The 22,729-nt window shown below is 39.6% G+C and overlaps 1 protein-coding gene across 1 annotated transcript in view; it reads left to right on the top strand.

Annotated features, from left to right (window-relative positions):
• Window positions 1-22,729, top strand: part of LOC307255310 (contactin-associated protein-like 4) — a gene marked incomplete at both ends in the record, with an annotated part of 110,707 nt that overhangs the window by 73,072 nt on the left and 14,906 nt on the right. Inside the window, 6 exons of the mRNA XM_080033988.1 lie at window positions 214-384; window positions 4,135-4,353; window positions 12,691-12,930; window positions 15,949-16,170; window positions 18,912-19,045; window positions 22,462-22,549. Coding sequence (XP_079890114.1) covers window positions 214-384; window positions 4,135-4,353; window positions 12,691-12,930; window positions 15,949-16,170; window positions 18,912-19,045; window positions 22,462-22,549 — 1,074 coding nt within the window. The remainder of the gene's footprint in view (window positions 1-213; window positions 385-4,134; window positions 4,354-12,690; window positions 12,931-15,948; window positions 16,171-18,911; window positions 19,046-22,461; window positions 22,550-22,729) is intronic.

Below are 22,729 nucleotides of genomic sequence, written 5' to 3'. Positions count from 1 at the left end.
CCCACCTCGCCTCGTGTGAATGTCGATAGTTCGCGTGCTATGTGTGTGTAAATGGGAACGTGTAAATGGAAGTCGCTTTGAAAGAAAGCGTCAGCTAAATAAAATATAATGAAAAAGAGTCTCCGGTCTCAATGGGATTTACCTGTATAAATAAAGTTTAACATTTAAAAAAAAATATATCTTGACGTGAGTTTTTTCCCTGTTGTTTCTCAGAGAGCTTGTGGAACGCTGCGTCTTTCGAGCAGGAGACGTCGTACCTCCACTTCCCCACGTTCCACGCAGAGCTGAGCGCAGACGTCTCATTCCTCTTCAAAACCACGGCAACGTCCGGAGTCTTCCTGGAAAACCTGGGCATCAAAGACTTCATCCGCATTGAACTGAGCTGTGAGTATAGCTGTGTGTGTGTGTGTGTGTGTGTGTGTGTGTGTGCGCGCGCGTGTGTGTGTGTGTGTCATTTATAGGTTGTCAGCAAAACTAGTAAACTGTTATTTCAATTCCGTTTGGTCTAGAAATAGAAATACAGTTAGAAGAATAACATTTAGTTTTGGCTTAGGTTCCATATTGTTTATTACAAGGATTTTTCCAGCCAAAACAGTCTCCAGTTGAATGCATTTCACAGTCAGGCGCCGCTGTCTATAACAATAACATATGCCATAGCCCACATGGGACATCCCTGTATTTACATCACAATAAATAAAACCTAACTAAGGCCAAACCCATGAAAAAGGAACTCATGATCACTGCAGGATTTGTTTAGTTTTTATATGAACTCTTAGGGACAATTTCGCCATAACTCTCTATTCATTCCTATATGTTGTTTAGTGCAAACATTTATGGCTGCAATAGTGTGTCATTCAGATTATGGCCGTAATAACCTACAGTCGGTAACAGGGTGCCATGTTAATATTGCCGGTGTGAGACGTATGTTTATGGCCTAACATATATTGTGTCGTTTTTAAATATAGCTGTATGACCCAACAAGGGGCCTTTATGCTTATATGGTTATGACACAGGGCTGAATAGAATAGCTGGCTGAAGTCTGCGGTTGGATGTGCATGTGCTGTGTATCATGCATTCTCCGAGTACATCTTTTTTAATGGAATTTAAGGCACTTACATATGGGCCATATGTATTGTTTAAGTGGATGGCAGTTTAATGAGTATATGATCATTAATATTTAGGTGCACATGTGTACAATTGATATGTAGATTTGTTTTCTCTAGGGCTAGACTTTCTATTTTTCTAAACTGATGCAAATTTTTATTCAGTGGTTTAAAGAAGCTACGAGGAACATTTCTATATTCTCGAATTGCCACTTTTTTCCAACTGTGTGCGTGAATTCAATAAACTCAACTCGAAGCCAAACATTGTTGCAGAGCATATGAAATATATATTTACGTGCAGCAGCGGTGTGCTTGTTTAGAATGGCTTGCAATGTATGCCTTGAATAAGTTACTAGAGCCATCCAAGCCATTGTTGCCTTTCGAATCTTTCTCAATTCACTTTACCTTCTCAGTTTTGTTTAGTTTAGTTTGCCGTTTCATTGTTCTTTTTTGCGTGTCGCTGCATTTTAGAGGAAGTTGTTTTTGAGAAATGTTATTCAAAGGTACACAAACTCAGAGTCTAATACAGGGACAGTGTGGCATCAACACGTTCTCTCCTATGGGAAATCAGATAGTCAATGTGGTCGTTCTAGCTTCAGAATACTGCTGCTCTGTTGACGGCTGCCTCAGATCGCTGTGTACCACCGAGACCGAGGCCCGAGAACAGCTTCTGAACAAAGTTTAATGTGGGATGCTGGGATATTGTATCATGTTGTTGTGTGCTCCCAAAGTAGTTATACAGTACATCCTCACCTCACCCATAGCACAACATGAAGGATGGCGGTTTGCCTGGCGTGCATTCTGCTAAGTATGGTGCTGTTTGTGAAAAGAAGGAGAGAGAGAGGGGGGGCAGAGAGGGAAGAGAGGGAGATAGAGAGAAAGAGAGAGAGAGAGAAGGATAGAGTAAGAGAGAGAGAGGGGGAGGGAGGGAGGGAGAGGAGACTGAGAGCGTGAGAGAGAGGGGGAGTGAGTGACTGAGAGAGAGAGGAGGAGAGAGAGAGGGGGAGAGGGGGAGAGGGGGAAAGGGGGAGAGAGAGAGAAGGAGAGAGTGAGAAGGAGATAGTGTGAGAGAGAGAGAGAGAGAGAGAGAGAGAGAGAGAGAGAGAGAACTGAGCTGATGGAGGGGTAATTTAGACAATTCAGCTCTTGAGGAGCTGTCCGTGGTGCTGAAACAGAGCAGAGGAGCTGTAGTGAAGAATCACAATGCTGGAGCTCAGAGGGAAGCTTTGCTAAGGGGGAAGGTCATTGTAGCAATACAATAAAATGAAGTGAAAATGCAAGTTAAGAATAATCCATTGTAGGAGCACCTTGGTAGTCGAGTGGTGACAAGACATGCCACGTTATTGCAACAAATGTCGCCGGCTGGAGCCGAATAGCTGTGAGGTATTTTGCAGATCATTCTCCCCTATATCTCCCCATGTAGATGCTCCAAAATAAAGTAAAAATATAAGCAAAAATAGTGACTTGGTAACAGTCCAACAGCACCCCAAAAACTAGTCCAATCTAAGAACTGTACAGAATGAAGAAAACAGAAAATTACTATTATAAACATTATTCTTTTCCGATTTGGAAAAGCAAAAAATAATGGCTTTGATTTGATTTGATTGAAATTTATTTCTAACCTTTTAAAAGAAAGCAAGAAAGGGTCATACAGAAAAATATGATAGGGAGCATAAAAAAACATTGAGTAAATGTGCTAGGTTACTGGCTGAGGCCCAAATAATCTGCCCCTGCCTCGATCTGGGGTGTTACCAATTTGACATTTTTCCACATTTCGAGGCTAAACATTCTGAAATACAGAACGGTTTAACAGCCCAGGAGGCAGTACAGCATAGTCTAGTTCTATCTGGAAATCACAAAATAACTTCTTGCCAGACTCTCTCTCAGCCTGTGTTTGTTGTTGTAGCCAGTCTGCGTGGTTAGAAGCTCTGTTGGCTTCAGCGTTTGTTGTTTTGCAGTGAAACGAGTAATTAAACCACTTCCCAGGGAGCCGTGCATTTCCCCTGTCTGCTAGTTAGGCCTCCTTACTCCTGATGTCCAAACATACCTGCTTGTTAAAAAAGCAGATGCTGTTTGTATTCCCATCGGTGGCCATGCAGGTCTTAGACTTTAGGAGCTGAAGGAAAATATGCAGCGATAAAATGAAGATTCATAGCATGTAAATAAAAAAAAGAAAAAAAAAAAGAAAATACACCTTTTTTGCTCAGCCTAAATCACAGCGTTGTCCCACTCTCATTCATTTTCTTGCTGCGGTCGTGTTCTGTTTGCCCAAATGAAATGCTGGTGTGAAGTCTGGTGTGTGCGTTTTGTCAGGAGACAGGTGTGAGTGAAAAAATAAAACTTTATTGTCTCCTTAACAGCAGAAGTGTATGAGCTTTATGTCCAAACAAAATCATCAGATCTGCACCATGCTGCCATATAGAGTCATTACGTTTTGTTTTTCTGAAGTTTTAAAGATTTGAAACCAAAGTGTTAACTTTTTAGATTTGGCTTCCTAAAAAAGGTTTTTTGTATGAAAGGAATTAAGTTGGTTTTCTATTCATCATTTTGATTAAATTTGGTTTTGCAAGCTGAAAACAAAACCTATTGTAACAGCTGATAAAACACTTTGAATCTTAAGTTTAGATATACAGTATATTTTTATCAAAATTGAAATACATCTATTTCATCAGGCAACATATTAATTGTATAGCATTTTTTGGGCAAACTAATGTAAAGATGAAATAGGTTGCTTAGTTTAATCAATGGAAACTCTTCTAAATATGAATTACAAAGTAGGCCTAGGCCCCCTTGTAATTCCCCTTTCTTCTTTGTCACTAACCCCCCCCCCCCCTCCCCCTCCCCCTCTCCCCCCAGCCTCCACTGCGGTGTGTTTCTCCCAGCCACCACCTCACAACAAGTATCACTTAAACAATGGAAGGACATTGTTTCCAAGATGGCACCATATATCTTTTGGCCTATCTCCTTGCAAAACTCATTTAAAACCTCTTTCACGTCTCCCCCCCCCCCCATCCCCCTCCCCTTCCTTCAGCCTCCACGTCGGTGCGTTTCTCCCTGGACGTTGGTAACGGGCCTGTGGAGCTCCAGGTTGAGTCTCCGGTCCCTCTGAACGATGAGCGCTGGCACCGCGTCAGAGCCGAGCGCAGCCTGAAGGAAGCCTCGCTCACACTGGACTCACTGCCTGTCTCCACACAGCCAGCGCCAGCCGACGGACACTTCCACCTGCAGCTCAACAGCCAGCTCTTCATAGGTGAGCATCAAGTCAAGTCAAGTCAAGTCAAGGTTGATTTATATAGCACATTTAAAGGTGCTATGAGAAACTTTTTAAATATTTCTGAAACAGTCTAATTTTTCCTCTGATAATCATAAATTACATCAGCCAACAGCAACAGCAAACGGGACCATCAGTGCAAAGAATGCTATTTTTATATAGTTTTTCTGAATGCCTTTGTCATGGGTTTATTCACCCAGGAGCTATAATTCAACAGCCAGCTCTTCATAGGTGAGGGGGGGAAGGATGTATGAAGAGAAAATCGTATGGCCTTTTTAGACATTTCTTCAAGGCGAGACACGGCAGGTGAATAGGGTTACATTTTTAACTTCAAGATGATTTTTTTAGAAATATTTGAAAAATGATGCAACTTTGGCAACATCTAACTAATAATGTATAACTTTGATTCTAATTAAAAACCAAAGCCATCTTATTGTACATTTAGCACCACTCTTTACCAGTCTGTAAAAAGACACGTTATAGAAGCAAAAGTGCAAAAAATCTCAAGATTGACCAGTGCTTTTTGCCTGCTGTTTCTCGCCTTAAGGGACTGTTGATTAGTGTGAGACAGCCTCTTACAAAAGTACAAAATATGTCTGTGTGTGTGTGTGTGTGTGTGTGTGTGTGTGTGTGTGTGTGTGTGTGTGTGTGTGTGTGTGTGTGTGTGTGTGTGTGTGTGTGTGTGTGTGTGTGTGTGTGTGTGTTTCAGTGTGAAATTTGGCCTCATTATTCTCAGTGCCGGCGGGTTCAAGGTCCCGACTGAAGTCTTGTGGGAGAGGAACGACAGTCTCTCTGTCTCTCTCTCTTTCTCTCTCTCTCTCTCTCTATCTCTCTGTCTATATCCCTCTCTCCTTCTCTCTCTCTCTCTGTATATATATCTCTCCCTCTCTCCTTCTCTCTCCAACGCACAAACTTCGACACAAACTCGCCTTGTTTTTCTTTTATCATCTTTTCTCTCCGGAGAGCAAGTAGATCCGTGTATTTCTCTCAGCAAGTCAGCAGATTGATCACTGAACGTTTTGTCCCTGCAGAAAAAATCTCACTTTCTTTCTTAAGGCGAGACACCCCAGGTGAATAGGGATTTTTTTTTAACTTGTAGATATCATCACGAAACTTTGCCAGTTGATTACTGACACTAACACAATTGTTTTTTGTATTACATGTGTTTCTTTAGTATTATATTAAATGTGCAAATATGGCAATATTTAACCAATTATGCGTAAATTTGGGTCATTTTTCGAGAAAAAATTTGAGATGTTGGATAAAGCCAGAGTTAAAATCTCTATTTTATTTTAAGCACATATTAGTTTCTAAGGTTTTTACAGAACAGATTTTGGATACAGCCTTTTTTCATTTAATAAATCAAAAAATACTATGTACATGTCTTAGAAATGCATTTTAGGCATGTTTTTAGGAGGAAAATGTATCATAAATCAGACAATTAACAATATATTAACAAATCCTTCTGTAAAAACCTTTAAAATAGTGCTATGAATGATTATAGAAAGTTTGGTTGATGTCAGTGGTCTAGAAGTTGAGATATCTTTCGCAGAGTATTGGAAATAGCTCATTTTGAGAAAACGGCCGTTAAAGATAACAACGTGAATTCTGCTGATAATCACTGATGATAGCTAGAGTAATTTATTGAATTAGGCCCTACACCCTTCAATGCCATATAGGCCTACCACTGCTTAACATATAAACCATAGCATAGTAACATTTACATCCACATGCTAATTTAAACGTGATTCATTTATTATTAGCCACTGTCTGTCAACCTGCTCCGGAGTCGGCACAGACGCTCTCTCTCCCCACCATGTCCCCTCTGATCCTCTGACAGTCTGTGTCTCTCCGACGTGATCGGCGTGATTTACATGTCTTTAACACTTCTCCCCTTCAAATGGCGATCATGTAGTGTCCGTAGCCAATTGATTAAGTATTTTTTTTTGTGTTGGTTTGGCATATTTTCGACGTTTTTCCCATTTTATTTTGTGATTTTCGAGCTACCGCGGCTAGCATCACGTGATGCCTTTTAGCGAATCACATCGTCAGAAATGTGCATTAGCCAATGAGGTCGCGTTCCTAGCATTGAATCCCTCCTCACACTTTCACGATTGGTTACTGATACAAAGAAAATGACCATATTTGGATCAGATAACGTTGTTCTTGAGATTCAGAGCTTTCCAACAGTACCATGGTTATTATGATTCATACAGCGGTCGCGGTGCTGTATGTTACGTTAGAATGCTCACTTTTGACGAATTTAGGAGCAAAATACAGACGCAAGCAGTCAAAGTTTAGTAAAATAAACACCTAAAACGTATATTTTGGACCTTTTATCCATACTAGTATGAAAGAAGAGATGTTATGGAAGCTAAATAGACACAAATCTCAAAATTGACCAGTGCTTGAAAAAACGATGTTTTTGCCTGCCGTGTCTCGCCTTAAGTTTTTATCGAGAAGTAGTATGAAAAATACCCAAAACACAGGGCTCTGACTTGTTATTCAAGGCTGATGTATAGAACAGGTCATTTCCATATATTCCCCACAAAAAGGTGAACGTCAAGTGTATTTATATCGCAGGAGAAGTCTCGAAAGATTTCACAGAAAAGCAGAAAACAATTAAGTGGTACCTTGGTAAATTTTTGCTTTCCGTAAACAAGCGTATGTTTACATTCAACACATCGTAATACACCCTGAGGAATAATGCATGTGTTGAATGCATTTGCGTTTTGTGGCTATGCTTCATTTTGCAGCACGTTACTGCCACCAACTGTGGATGACTGTACTACACAAGATGCCCCCACTCTCAAAAATATTGCTCCATAGCGCAACTAGTGGCCAAAAATTTTAGTGGCTACCTTTAATTTAAAAAATGTAAGCAATACTTATCAGCAATAAGACAGCTTCATAAACTGTACTGTTCTGACTGAAAACACAGAAACCTTCTGCACAAAGATTTATCATTAAAATAAAACTCTTGAAAGTAAATAGATCATTTGTATTTTTAAAAAGTTTTGACATGACCTGGGTTTGGATTTATGACTGATAATTCTAGCTGTAAAGATGCTACTGGGTTAATCGTCATATATTTGTATAGTATTCACACAAGAGATAAACTGAAACCACACACAAATCACAATTTTACACACGTTAAACCGTTATTGACTTATTTCAAGTGGTGATAAATACATGAAATTCCATGTAAAACATTCAGTGTTGCAACTCTTCCCCAAGCAGCCAAGCCTAGTAGAAACAGTATTTTAAAGAAAATATTAATACATTTTATCATTAGGCAGCACTACAGCATGGGTTCCAACAAAGTTCTCTGTATCCCCATAAGAATAGGAATTTAAAAAAACATATGCTAATCTTCTATTGGCTGACTCTTGTTGTCTACTCAGCTGTATTGGATATGAAAGCCGCTGACTCTGCATGTGTATAAGATAAGGTTCCTAACTCTTCTTTATCCCACAACTTTACAATATAAACCCAATGTAAAGACACAGTGAAAATACTGGCCTCCTTCTACTATGTCTTACATAGCGTTAGCCTCATAGCATAATTGCCTAAATCATATTTACTTAACTCTACTTTTACTCTACATCTACTCTATTCTACATCTACTCTACTCTACATATACTTTACCCTACTCTATAACCCTTAAAATATGACTCATGCAATTATGCTATTAGGCTAACGAAAAGTAGATGTAGAGTAGATGTAGAATAGAGTAGATATAGATTAAAAGTAGAGTAGAGTAAATATGATTTAGGCAATTATGCTATGAGGCTAACAATAGTCTAAAAGGAATAAGGAAAATTCTATACTGTGCTAAACTGCTATTGGCCAAATGCCATCAGCTGATCAGCACTATTGGATATGAAACTGCTGGGTCGATGTTTTCTGGACACTGACCAATAATCACGTTTAATAAATAAAGACATGCACCAGAGAATACTGCTATGTTTACTTTAGTGTGAGAGTTTTTGAAGGTCCTTAAATAATCTGAACCTGTAAGGGATTTATCAGGCAGACATGTAATTAACCAAACAGCTCACTGAAAAATCTATTGTAAACTTCATCAATAGTGCAACCGAGTTTATCTCCACCTCATCAGTTCAATTCTACAACTTTCGATTTACTCTGTATGTAGACCTGCAAGGGAGAAAAAATGAAAATCCATATTTTATTTTAGCGGCCTTTTTACATTTCGCAAATATTATGTATGTCACTTCTTATCAGCAAACACACACACGCGCGCGCACGCACACACGCACACACGCACACACACACACACACACACACACACACACACACACACACACATTCACACACACACAGTGGAGGGTATATAAACAAACAACAGACATTAATGAGATTGGACGAAGGCAGCGGCACAGAAATCCAGGTGAATATTGATTGCCTTATGGTCGACAGTTCCCACCATCAGTATAGTTTTACCTCTGAATTATCAATACAGCACATTGGAAGTCAAATTAAAAAAAAAATTAAATGGGAATGTGCTATCGCTATTTAATACCAGAATAGTTTGGGAGTGGATTTTTTTATTAAAATAGAAAATATTAAAAAAATGATATACATACCTATATGTATTTATTTATTATATGAATGATACTAATATGATAAGCAAATGTACTTGATGGTTTTGATTTGATTTGTGCAGGTTAGAATTACATGAGTCCATGAGTCTAAGAACAGTAAGAAGTGACGTTTTTTCTGTTAATAAAGTATACCCTTGAAGCTATTTAGAGAATTGCCTGTATGTTTGAAATGTTTTTTTTTGTTTTTTTTAACCTTTATTTATACAGGTAAAGCCCATTGTGACCGGATACTCTTTTACAAGGGAGACCTGTTCCCATTTACAAGTTACCATTCACACACACATTCATACACCGATAGCAGGATTCAAGCAATAGCTTGTAAGGAAACATAAGCCACAACATTGCTGAACAAACTATGAGATTATGTTCATTCTATCCATGAGCTGTCATCATACTTAAAAAATTCATGAGGTAAAATGTTTAACTTTTGTTTGGGTTTGTAATCCGTGTATGCATTCTTAATGGATAAGTCTGCAAAGTGCACTTATGAGACCTATTTTTGTTATGAATGTATAAGCCATAATTCCATTAGCAGTGTATTTATGAGCCTTGATTATTCCTAGTACACATTTATAAAGCTGTGAGATACATTGTTTCCCTTGAATAACCCGTTTAAATTGCTCTGCATAGAATCATAAGCCACAGGATTTTTCTTTTTTCCGGTCCATTTATTGTCATGTGGAAAAATATCCACACGCAGCAGTTTCAATTTAAAAGATAGTTTGCATTCATTGCATTCAGCTGTATTTCACATTACCTGTTGCGCGGCCTGGTTTGGATAGATAAAGAGTCGTTTATTGGAGCTGCATTGGTATCAGTGTTGGCTGGCGTGTTGAGATATTAGTTTTCCGCAACCTGTGAATGGTGCCATATTACACATTAATTGTTTCGTTTAAAAGAAAAAATTCTTATAATGTAAGGGATAATACCCAGGAGGTGTCCATTATCAGGCATTAATGGACGACGTGGGGGCATGAAGAACCGGCATGCAGCATATCAACCCTGCGTTCCAAATCACATACTCTTTCTTTTTACTACACCAAATACTAAAGTACAGAGGAGTTTGAGGGCCATGGGAGAGAGAGAAAAAAATCAGATAAGGAAGATTTTTTTCATTATGTCAAGAAATATCAAGAATAAAGACGAATACTCCAAAATGCAGATGGAGTTAGTGGGGCATTGATGTATGTTCAGCATACTACAGTTGACATGCACATGTACAATATTGGGACATCCTATATATTTTTCTGGCATACTAAATAGTAGAGAAGTATGGGTATTGGAACGCAGGGCAAATTTCAAGGAAAATACTTTGCTCATAACCATAAAAATGAACCCCATTGAAGCCCTAAAAGAAAAGTCAGAACATCACCCAAGTCAGTAGCAATATCCATCCATGTCAACCATTACTGTCTTTTTATGCCAATACATCCAAAATGTCTTTTGGTCTTGTCCAATTTTATGCTTTGACATGACATCTGCCATCCTTCAGCCCTGCCTCTAGTGTTAATAAAAGCTATAGTTTAAGATATGATTAACACATATTAATGAGTAGTTATTGCATAATATCCTGCTTTTATGTCAAGGCCGCTTCTCCTCTCCTCCCGTAGGCTGAACCGTTTGATATGCGTTTGAATTTCTGTGCACCATTTTTTTTTTTACTTTACTGCTATCTCCCCCATTTTAAAGTTAATTGGCTCAAGTTGCTTTCTGAGCCTGCAGGTCAGGGTTCTTTGTGTTTTGAAACCATGGACTTTGGCCTTTGATGACCGCTTTGATCTATACGGCCTTAATCGTTATACATGCACTCCCATACTGTATAGTGCACAGTATGCTCTTACACTATGTTCTGATGTAGAGAGGTTGTAGGAACTATATGACGATTGAAATTCCCACTGATCTTGAATGTCTCACTGATTTTAGCTCATTCAGATCAGACGTGGAGTTTATCCGAATTTTTGGATTCTCTGATCTTTGCCGTTGAACTTTTACTTCACAAATTACACGTTATATCTTTTATAAATGATGTTAAAGGTGGAGTCAGAGATTCTGGAGAATGCTTGTTGTCGAAATCACTTTTTGTCATAATCAGTCAATATCTCCTTACGATATTGTGTGTCTGTACTGTGTGTGCGCTGAAAAATAAATCTGGTGTTAATGCATAGCCTAGACTCTGTTGAACTGGTATGTAACAAAGGCTATGTTAACAAAGGGGGCACAACGTAGCTAGCAACATGCAAGTTTACAGAACCTAGGCTGTGTATTAACACTGGATACTCCTGGAACACAGTTATATGAAAAACTCCTCAAATCAATGGTTTTTCACATTACTGAAAGCACCAATTTCACTTGAAAACATGACGAATCCTGTATAAAAGCTTTCCAAATCACCTTGCAAGCATTAACAACCCAATTTAGCCTTTTATCAGGTGGAAACATTTCAGCGCTACTCAACAGTTTGCCAAAGCAGCAATCTGCCATTGGTGTGTTTTGATTGACCACTGCCAGCCACCGTAGGAGACTTTCCAATAGCTTCAGTTACCCAGTGTGTAACCAGTAGTCGAGGGTTGGAGGAGCAGCCAACATTTCCCCAAATAAATTACAATCTATGGTCAATGCAAAACAGATGGAAAGCCCCAGTTATTGCAAAAGTACTCAGGTGTTTAGCTGTTATAAAATGAATATTGGACACATTGCAAGTGAGGCTCTATAGGGGAAATAAATGATTTTCAAAGGAAAGTAAATGTGCCTTTCTCCCCCCCCCCAAAAAAAATACATATGACCAGAGATTACAGACAGTAATTCAGCAAGACAGCAAACCACCTTGTTAGAATGATAAGACAGACAGACAGACAGACAGACAGACAGACCCAAAGACAGCTGATAAAAGTTATGTCCCCCGGTGAAGTTTTTTTCCCACCCACACATTGTTGCATCATCGCCGTTTTATCGTTGTGTCATTTCATGAGAAGAGCGTTGACAGTTTGTGTGGGAGCAGAGGAGACACACACACACACACACACACACACACACTCACACACACACACACAACCAGAGACGTCTGGATGTGACGCAGATGACAGGGGTTGCAGAGAATAGAGAGAAAGAAAACTTATAGAACTGTCAACACACAAAGAAATGAGTGAAGGCCTCGAAACAAAGCCAACAGACACAGGAATAATTTGTTCCGACATTATTCTGCGAGCACTTGCTTTGATACATATATGCTTTGATTCTGATTGCTTGTGATAGGAGCCTTTGGTGATTTGGTCCTTTGAAAAAAAATCTATTAGCTTCCTTAGGGACAGTTTTTGTTTATTAAGGATTGATAGCCTATGAATATAGAAATAATATGAATGTATATTTTCTTTTATGTATAATTTTTTTTTCAATTTCGTTCCAGAGCTTAAGCGAAAAGCACTGACCCCAGTTTGTCTGTAATAAGGCAACAGACACACACACACACACACACACACACACACATACATACATACATACATACATACATACATACACACACACACACACACACACACACACACACACACACACACACACACACACACACACACACACATAACCATATTCATCTTTATTACATGACAAATAAATATGGCACGAATATGACAATTGTTGTGTGGTTTTGGGTCCAATATAAAAAATTACAATACGTCATGCTCTGTATTCCCAGGAGGCACAGCTTCTCGGCTGCAGGGCTTCCGGGGCTGCCTGCGCTCCCTGCAGCTGAACGGAGTGACCCTGGACCTGGAGCAGAGAGCCAGCATCACGCCGGGGGTCCGGCCCGGCTGCCCGGGACACTGCAGCAGCTACGGAGCGCTGTGTCAGCACCAGGGCCGCTGTGTGGAGAGAGACAGCGCCTTCCACTGTGACTGTGGGCCCACGGCTTACACTGGGGTCTTCTGCCACACAGGTAAAAGACATCCAGTGTTAATTATTACGCAGCCTAGGCTCTGTAAATGGGCATGTTGCTTTAGTGGGCCCTCTTTCTTCACATAGACAACACCTTTAACTGTGACTGTGGGCTGTCTGCCTATACTGGAGTCTTCTGCCACACAGGTACACACATAGAAACACATCAGTTTGACTCCACACAATAATTATAATCAAAATATTTTAATGTGTCAGGTACTTTTTCTTTGTTGACTACCTTAATAGCCTTTTTACCCACCTCTTCATTCATCCAGAATACCTTTTATTATGTGACTATGGAGAAATGAGGTGTTGGCATTCACACTTTTATACTATCCAAGAGTTTTTTTTTTGTATTAAAAAATTATAATGGCTACAGGGCTTTGTGTGGCAGAGAAACTATTCCTCACAGCAGCCCAAGAGGAAAGAGACCATAAAAGGAAAAGACGGATCTATAGTTAATGGGGCACTCTGGAGTTGCAAACTTGCCAACAAACAAAAGTTATGTTACATTCTGTGTTGCACAAAAATGCATTGTGTGTAACTTCAAGGTCTAACAAAAGCATTGAATGCATTTTTCCCCTCCATAAAACATTTGTGAGGCTGTTTTTTTCCCCTGATATTTTTATTTCTGCGTTGCTTACATCCATTTGACTTGCTGGCAGTCTCTTTTTTTCACTGCCTTTGGTGACTCAATGCTGATAAACAGGAAATTGTTGTTGCCATATAACGCTATTCCCCAGGCGGTAACAAAGTTTAACATTAAAGGAATACTTCACCCATACGGAACCGGCGTTCGATCATTATAAAATCGCTATTATAATAAAATGAATGAGGTTTGTCTTCCCTCAGTCTTCCCTTGGCCCAGCTGTCCTGTTAATCCTAATCCTACATTTTCCCATGTGTGACATCACACATGGGAACATGTAGGGTTAGACAGTGAGACCATAAAACACTCTTTCTGTCTTTTCTCAGGCTAGGATGAACCGATTTCTCAAATGATTGCTTATTTATACTACATAGGGTCTCAGTGTTCAATACACCTTCATATTTCCACCAGTGAAGTAGGTCTTCAATGTGTCACCTACCTTGAGCTATCTCTTTGAACCCTGTCTAATCATTGTTACAAAAGGCTGCTCCATTGCACTTACTACTGTACCTCCATCCCCGTCTCTTGGCTTTAACTTTACTGTGTATGTCACATTGACTCATATATCAACATCCAAGGTTAAAGCTGCTTTGATGTTACATGTCGGCGTGTGGCTCCTTTAAGATGAAAAATATAAAGATCTGATGCTTTAAGAATTGACTGAGCAAACTCGTTCACTCTGCCGCTGAACCCTGAATGCCTGTCTTGTCTCCATAACGACGTCATATTACCGGTGATTCAGTGCGTACTGTATAGACAATCATTTCTGTACTTCTCTAACATGAAATATTTGACAGTATATAGACATATTCTAGCCTCAACATTTTAATACTTTTAAATGATAATAAAGATGAAAATGATGTAATAAAAGAGGCTATTTTTGAGAGACGTGTGGTTGGTTTTCTGGGTTAAAAATCTATATCATGTTAGTGAATCTTCTACTGTACTTCATTCATCGAGAACTATCTAGCAACCATGTGACATCAAAGGATCTATACAGCGAGTGTCTGTTTGATGTGTTTGATGGGTTGGAGTCTAGTTAAGTTATGCGTTTGAAGTTAAATTCGCAGCACTAATACAGCGTCATCATCACGTTAAACTTGTGTGTGTGTGTGTGTGTTCAGCAGTTTTTAAGAGAACAGTCTTTGCTCTCTTCCCAACACATACTGTATATACTGTGTATGTACTTTAAATGAGCGACTGAAGCACAGAAAGTTTCATTTGAACATTTTGGAAAATTCTGCATGGATACAGCTGTGTTCAAAGTATTAAGGAAATGAAGTTGACATTTTTTAACACTGTTGATTGATTGATTGATTGATTGATTGATTGATTGATTGATTGATTGATTGATTGAGTGAGTGTCTTTATTTCGAACATGTAAGCAATAAAAAAATAAGTTTAATTAGTAATAGATGAATAAATAAAAAACATAAAAGCAAAACAAAATTAATAAACAACAGACACACTTTCTACATGCTCGAAAGGGGGTAGGAGGAAGTAAAAAAAAACTTATCTAGTCCTACCCCTGTTAAACACAAGAGCAGTGAAAGTCAAGGCCAGAGACATTAATGTATGTTTTTAGGTTGTCCGTCTGTCTGTCTGTCTGTCTGCCCACCTTTAGGGACATCCGGGCCATTCTTGTGAGCACAATATCTCAAGAGGGCTTTTAGGGATTTTCTTCAAAGTTTCCACACGTCGACAGACTCAAAGATGAAATGAAGGTCAAAGTTCACTGTGGCATCAACAAAAAATTATCTTTTTTTTCCCTCTCTCCCTCCAGAGGTGTTTGCCAGCTTCAAATCCAGTACCTCAGTCCTCTACACAAACTGGGAATATTACATCATGTTGAACATAATGTATTTGTCTCATTGTTAGAGTGACTGTCATAATAAGGAAATCAGGATATTAAAATTTCACATACATCAACAATAAATAAGTCTCCCCCCCCCTCCTCCCTCCTCCCTCCAGAGGTGTCTGCCAGTTTCCAGTCCAGTACCTCAGTCCTCTACACCTTCAATCTCAAGAACGCTTTTAGGGATTGTTATGGAAATTAATATTGTGTGTCTCAAAATGTGACTCAAAGGTGAAAGGAATAGATTTTGAAGGTCAAATGTTACTGTGACCTTTTATTGTGAGGTCACAGTGACCTTGTACCATATTCTAGCTTCTTAAAGCTAAGCAGTATTTAGTCTTTAATTGGTATAAAGGATCTCGCCATCAGAGTTGCCCTGGACATGTGGTTCCATTGTTGTCAAAGAACACCATCTTGCTAAATAATTTCAAATCTATCTTCCACTTATCTTCCATGCCTGATGCCTGACAGTTTGTACCATAACATGTCTGTATGTCTCCCCCTTCTCCATCCAGAGGTGTCTGCCAGCTTCCAGTCCAGTACCTCAGTCCTCTACACCTTCCCAGAGCCTGAGTCTGGGTGGAGCAGGAACATGAGCGTGGCTCCCTCCTCCATCTCCTCACCCCTGAGAGGAGAGAAGCTTTCCCTCAGCTTCAGCACCAGACACAGCCCCACTCTGCTGTTCTACCTCAGCTCCCACTACAGACAGTACCTGGCCCTGCTCATCAACAAGCACGGTGAGAGAGAAGAGGCTTTTATTTTGAAGAGGTTTGGTGACATTATTGTGCATCATTTTTATTTTTAGTTTTTTTTGGGGCATTTTTGATTCATTAGACAGGTTTTGGAGACAGAGTTGAAATGGGGCAAAGAGGGTGAGACATGCAGATAACTGACCCGGGTATCAACAAGCACGGTGAGAGAGAGAGAGAGAGAGAGAGAGAGAGAGAGAGAGAGGCTTTTATTTTGAAGGAATTTGGCTGTATGGCTTTTAACTTGTGATTATCATCATGAAACGGAAATGGAAAGTTGAGTTGATGTAAGTGCTTTAGAAGTTTGGTTCAGAGTATTAAAAAAAAACTAATGTTGAGATAATGGTCAACAAAGATGGTTGTATAGGAGAAATATACAGACACAAGCAGACATGATTTAGTATAATAAACACCTAAATTTACATGTTGGACCTTTTATTTATAGTCGTATGAAAAATGTTATGGAGGCACAATAGCCAAAAATGGACCAGCGCTTGAAAACATAATGTTTTATCACTTTTTACAAGACATCTGTCCTATATATCACCTTCCCTTTCTCTCACTTTTTGCTATTGCCTTCATATCATTTTTTAAAATCCCTTGCAGTCTTCTATCACCTTTCTATCAAGTTCTCTCTCCCCTATGCCTCCCACTCTAGTTAATTACGAATTTTTTTATTGCCTGGTCTCGCTCTCACATCTTTTATATTATTAGTTCGACATTTTCGATCAAAAAGATCAAAAATCTTGTCAAGACCTTCCCTTTCCACCTATCTTTCAACTTTTTTCAATTACTCGAAAAGCCCCTCCACACCACCTCTCTCACTCTCTCACTCTCACTGTCTCTCTCAATCTCTCTCTATCCCTCTCTCTCTCTCTCTCTCCATCTCCCTTTCTCTCTCTCTCTTTCCCTCTCTCTCTATCTCTCTCCCTCTCTCCCTCTCTCTCTCTCACTCTCTCTCTCTCTCTCTCCCTCTCACTCTCTCTCTCTCTCTCTCCCTCTCTCTCTCTCTCTCTCTCTCTCTCTTTCTCTATTTCTCCATTTCTCTCTCTCTCCATCTCTCTCTTCTCCTGGTTTCCTCTCCTATCAGTTCTTTGCTCTTTCTTGATTCGCCCTTGAGCCTCTAAAGCCTTTCAATCTGTACATTTCATCTCAGGCTGAAAAAGAAGTGTTCGCTGGTCTTATATCACCGAGACCTGATGATGAGGAAATAGATATATATATAGGTGGGCTGTTAGCGGCTGGCATTTTCAGTGTACCACAGAATGAAACAGCAGAACATTTGTAACTTATTGTAAAAGTATTAAAGCTATAGTGTGTAAGTTATGTAATCCTCATTAGGAACTCTGAGTAATTACAACAACACTGTCAATGCATCTACATGAGGTCAGCCCTTCGGTGATCACGCATGGATTGTATTCCTTCTGCTGTACGTCCAGGTTTTTTCTTGGACAAGTGAAACATTTCTCCTGAGCTCCTTCGCCAGTGTCATTGTTGTGGAGCTGATAGGCCTGATCTACTTTGCGTTAACTTGTTTGGCAGTGGCTTGAATGTAAGACATGAAAAAGTTACGCACATAGCTTTAAATATAAACAAGTGTGAGTTTGGCGTTTAAGAGGAGGCACTTTGAATTTACAATGACATTTTCAGCGTTCAGGACTAATAAAATCAGCACTTTGCTGCTAGATTAGCTGTAAAAAAAAATATATAGCTGGTGTTATTGAGTCTGAGAAAGCTGATGAACAGAAGGGCTTTATGGTTTTATGCCGTGGAGTCGTCAGGTAAATGCACTTAAACTGAAGAGTCCAATTAAATCCCTGAGAGCTTTCTCTCCCTCTCTCCCTCTCTCCCTCTCTCCCTCTCTCCCTCTGTGTCTCGCTCCCTAGCCCTCTGTGTCTGTCTCTCTCTCTCTCTCTCTCTCTCTCTCTCTCTCTCTCTCTCTCTCTCTCTCTCTCTCTCTCTCTCTCTCTCTCTCTCTCTCGTTCGGCTAATTTCTCATTTATTTTCCCTTTCAGCTGCAGTTAAACCTCCTCAGCCCAAACACAGAAATGTCATGTCAATCACTTTAAGTCCCTGCTTTCAAGAATACGTACATCCATTTTCAGAAAATGGATCAACTCTGACACCCAAACAATTATACCTTCTTGGTTAATAATACACCTTAAGAACATAAATCACAATCATTAGACTTCATTTTTTATGCTTGACAACTATATTGAAATGTTAATGTGTATACGTTTGATTGACATGTAACAATTCTTATCCTTAAAATCTTGAGACTGCCAAAAAAGACATCACAGGGATTTGAGTATATCTCCTCCCTAATCTTCAGAATATTAGTGAAATTAATTACATTTAGAGTTGTGTTATTGATCGGGTATTAACTGCTAATCCTCTTAATATTAAAAGCTCAATTGACTCTGATTCTCATCATTCAGATCCATCAGTGAAGTGAGAAATACATCCTTCACAAAGATAAGAGATTAGATAAGATAACCTGGATGTTCCACTGCTTAAGAGAAAAAAAAGTTTAAATTGGGAAAAACTTTTGGCGTGTGTGTGTGTGTGTGTGTGTGTGTGTGTGTGTGTGTGTGTGTGTGTGTGTGTGTGTGTGTGTGTGTGTGTGTGTGTGTGTGTGTGTGTGTGTGTGTGTGTGTGTGTGTGTGTGTGTGTGTGTGTGTGTGTGTGTGTGTGTGTGTGTGTGTGTGTGTGTGTGTGTGTGTGTGAAGATAAGCTAGAGGTGAGATATAAGCTGGACAGCGGCAGAGAAGCTGAAGTGTTGAGGAGCAGAGTGAGGGGCCTGGCCAACGGACAGCTGCACTCTGTCACCATCAGGAGACTGGGAGGAGCCGTGTCTGTGCAGGTAAGAACACACACACACACACACACACACACACACACACACACACACATCCTTGTACTTCTATCATTGTGGGGACGCTTATTGACATAATGCATTCCCTAGTAGTCCCTTACAATAACCTTAACCATCACAGCTAAATGCCTAAACCCAACCGTAACCCCAACCCTAACATAAACCTAGTTCATACATAAACTTAAAACCTAGTCTTAACCCTCAAACAGGACTTTGAAGGACCAGGCAAAATGTCCCCACTTTTCAAAAATGTCCATGCTCTGATGGTCCTAGCAAAGATCCCTGTACGAGTACACACACAAACACACACACACACACACACACACACACACACACACACACACACACACACACACACACACACACACACACACACACACACACACACACACACACACACACACACACACACACACACACACACACACACACATAAACCATATGGTGGGATAAGTGCTCAGAATGGGCAAAAATAGCTGGACTCAAATAATGGGAGCAGACTCGAAAAACTAGCATCCAAACACTCAGACTGCTCTTTAGAGTCTGGCTTTATAAAAGCTTCCTGGCTGGCTCTGTCACGGTGGACGGCAGCTGTAGTTGAGGACAATTTTCACCCAGTTTCAAAATATATTAAAAATAATAACTACCACTCCTGCAGCATAGAGTAATCCAGTTTTTCATCCATATACTCAGTATGTACCAAAGAATCCAAAATGCTTAAAATGAGGATGGAATGGACCATTCTTCCATTTGTCATTCAAACAGCAGTCTATTAAAGTTTCTGACGAATTGAGCAACATAGTTTTGTATTCCAAATGTCGAATAGTTCACAATTTCAACAAAGCAACTGTTGAACTAAATGAAACTTCCAAGTCCCAGCTGATGACTGTGGATACTGGAGAGATCAATTTTGTATAAAGTATAATTTTTTACATTGCTTCTCCTTCAATTGCTGATTGTTTTTCGGCTTTTTACAGTTTGAATCGCCTCAGAAAGTTGTTCCTCTCAGCCATAATTATGCCAAATTGATGATGAAAAAAGCAAAACTATGGCAGGGCAGCAGGGACAAACTCCACACACTAAACCATCCCCAGATGAAATATGAAGCGTATTAATCGTACCTGGATCTACTGAATGTCTTCTCTTGTTAACAACATTCTTGGATGATAGATGAGGTTAACTCCATTCAAACAGAAGCCAGCAGCCTGACTAATAATATGAAATACAAGGTGACCTCGCCGTCTCACATGGGTGCAGCCTTCCTGATTCACTGACTGTGCTGCGAGGCTACAGTGAAATATTAGGTGCAGTTTCCATCACCTTGAATCATTTTATCGTTAACAACAAACTCTGGGGTCAGTCAACTTCAGCAAGAGTTTACAGCGTGCCCGTTTACTGAGGTGAGCAATGTACTCAACCCCCAGCAGTACTTAAAGGAGGAGTCAGCGATTCTGGAGAACGCTTGTTGTCAAAATCACTTTTTTGTCAAAATCAGTGAATATTTCCTCACCATCCGAAAGCTGTCCATACTGTGTGTGTCCTGATAAAAAAAAATCAGGTGTTTATACTTAACTTAGGCTCTGTAAATGGGCAAGTTACTAGCCTATCATGACTACATTCAATACATGGCAAATTGTATTCTAGAAAATAAAAAGTCAACAGCTGATACATTTCAGTCAGATTTTTAAGGAAGAATTTCATTGTATGACTGAGAACATGTTTCTTATTGTGCATATGACAATAAACACTTTGAATCTTGAAATATAGTGGAGTGAAAGTCATATATTTCCAAAAAAAAAAGGAGATAATCAAGTCAAGTACAAATACTAAAAATGTCCCCACACAGTTCTCCCATGTGGACAGTATCCTCTCTTCTCCCCTGAGCAGATGTCCCGTTGAAAAACGACTTACTGATGCCTAAATCACTAGGGGCTACACTGCACATACACTGTGTCCTCTGATGTGGTCTATGTTATCATAGAGGCCAGTGCCCAATGTTTTCCCTCCAAGGATTTCACTGTTGGTCTAACAGCACGCTCTAGTTAGCCCACTCTGTTCAGACACTCCAGGTCATGATATGTGAGAACTCAAATAAATTGTATCAACTTCAATATCAGCAAAATGGGACACATACTTTTTCGATACCTGCTGTATTTGCATCATTTTGTCTATTCATGGGTGCAATACTTATCATGTACATTATGTACTATACTTGAAGAGTTATTATGTACTGATGTTTGTAACCCACATTTGCTCAATGCCAACTTAAATCTTTTTTGGGGGGCATTTTAAATGCTTTATTTTTAGTGCAGAGAGACAGAGAAGAGATGGGGCTAAGAGGGGAATGACCTGCAGAGCACTGAGCATAGGTCAGATTCAAACCTGGTCTGAGGACTGAGCCTCTATGGACGGGCGCCACTACATAACCACTACACCTCAAGCGCCCCTTTAAGTTAATTTTTTAAACACACCTTTATGAAACTTCTGTTCACAAGGTCATGAAACTACTTTTAACATTAAAGTAATCCTCTTAATCCCACTCTATTCAGTTCAATTCCAGGGGAAGAGGTGTAAAAAGTCAGAGCTAATACTCAAGACATACAGGTGTGTTCCACAGCAGCACTATATCACATTTTTAATTGGGTGAAACATTCTTACGTTGAAGTGTTTGACCCCAACTGACGTTATTTAACCATAATTTCAACTCAAGTGGCGCCTCATTGACGTAATCAGTATTTCAAATTCCTACTCAAATGAAATGGACCTAAAGGTTGACACCTTAAATGAAGCATCTCTTCAAGCTTTGGTGCTGAATGGCCTTTTTAATGCTGAAGTTCAGTTTTGAAACTTTTGGTTGCGGTTCTGACTAGCTGTGCTACCCACACAGCTTCCTGGTGGGTGAGACTCTGTGGAGAAGTCCTCATTAAAATAATCTCCAGCGGGGAGGTTAACCCCAGATGACTGAAGGTTTTTTTTCACTGAGAGAATGGATTCATTTCTGCTACTTCACTGCTGTGGAGGTGAAACCAAGAGGAAGATTTACAAAGAAAAACAATTCAGATGTCTGACTCTCTACATTTTTTTTTTTGACGTGTCCACAAAAATCTAAACTTACCGATATATTTTACACAATACAATTTGAAATGTTAAAAGTAACTTATTATTTAACCTATGGGCCGCTCCAGTGGCGTAGTGCATAGAGCTCAACCACATTGGCTCTGGCCTTTGTTGCAGTGGTCGTGGGTTCGAATCCGACCCGTGGACATTTACTGCTGGTCATCCCCCCTCTCTCTCTCTGTCTCCCCATTTCAACTCTGTATCTAATAAAGCTTGATAATGCCAAAAAATTATCTTTAAAAAAGTTTTACCTTGATTCATAGGAGAATTACTGTATGTTATTACAGATCGATCAAAATGCCAGAGAAGACTTCAACCTGACATCTGATGGAGAATTCAACACCATGAAGTCGCTGGTGTTGGGCAGAGTGCACGGTAAGTTAGGCAAGGCAAGGCAAGTTTATTTATATACCTGTAGCTCAAATCAGACACAAGGCCATTCAAAGCCCTTTACAGGGGCATGAAATACATCAAGATTAAAATACATCAAGTATAGGACAACTTTGAGAGGGACCACTTCTCTGATGCTCTTCTTTAAGTTTCTTCAACCTTTTT

The sequence above is a fragment of the Ammodytes marinus genome (assembly GCF_949987685.1).
Source record: "Ammodytes marinus genome assembly, chromosome: 9".
Taxonomy (NCBI): domain Eukaryota; kingdom Metazoa; phylum Chordata; class Actinopteri; order Uranoscopiformes; family Ammodytidae; genus Ammodytes; species Ammodytes marinus.
This window is presented reverse-complemented; position numbering and strand designations above follow the sequence as displayed.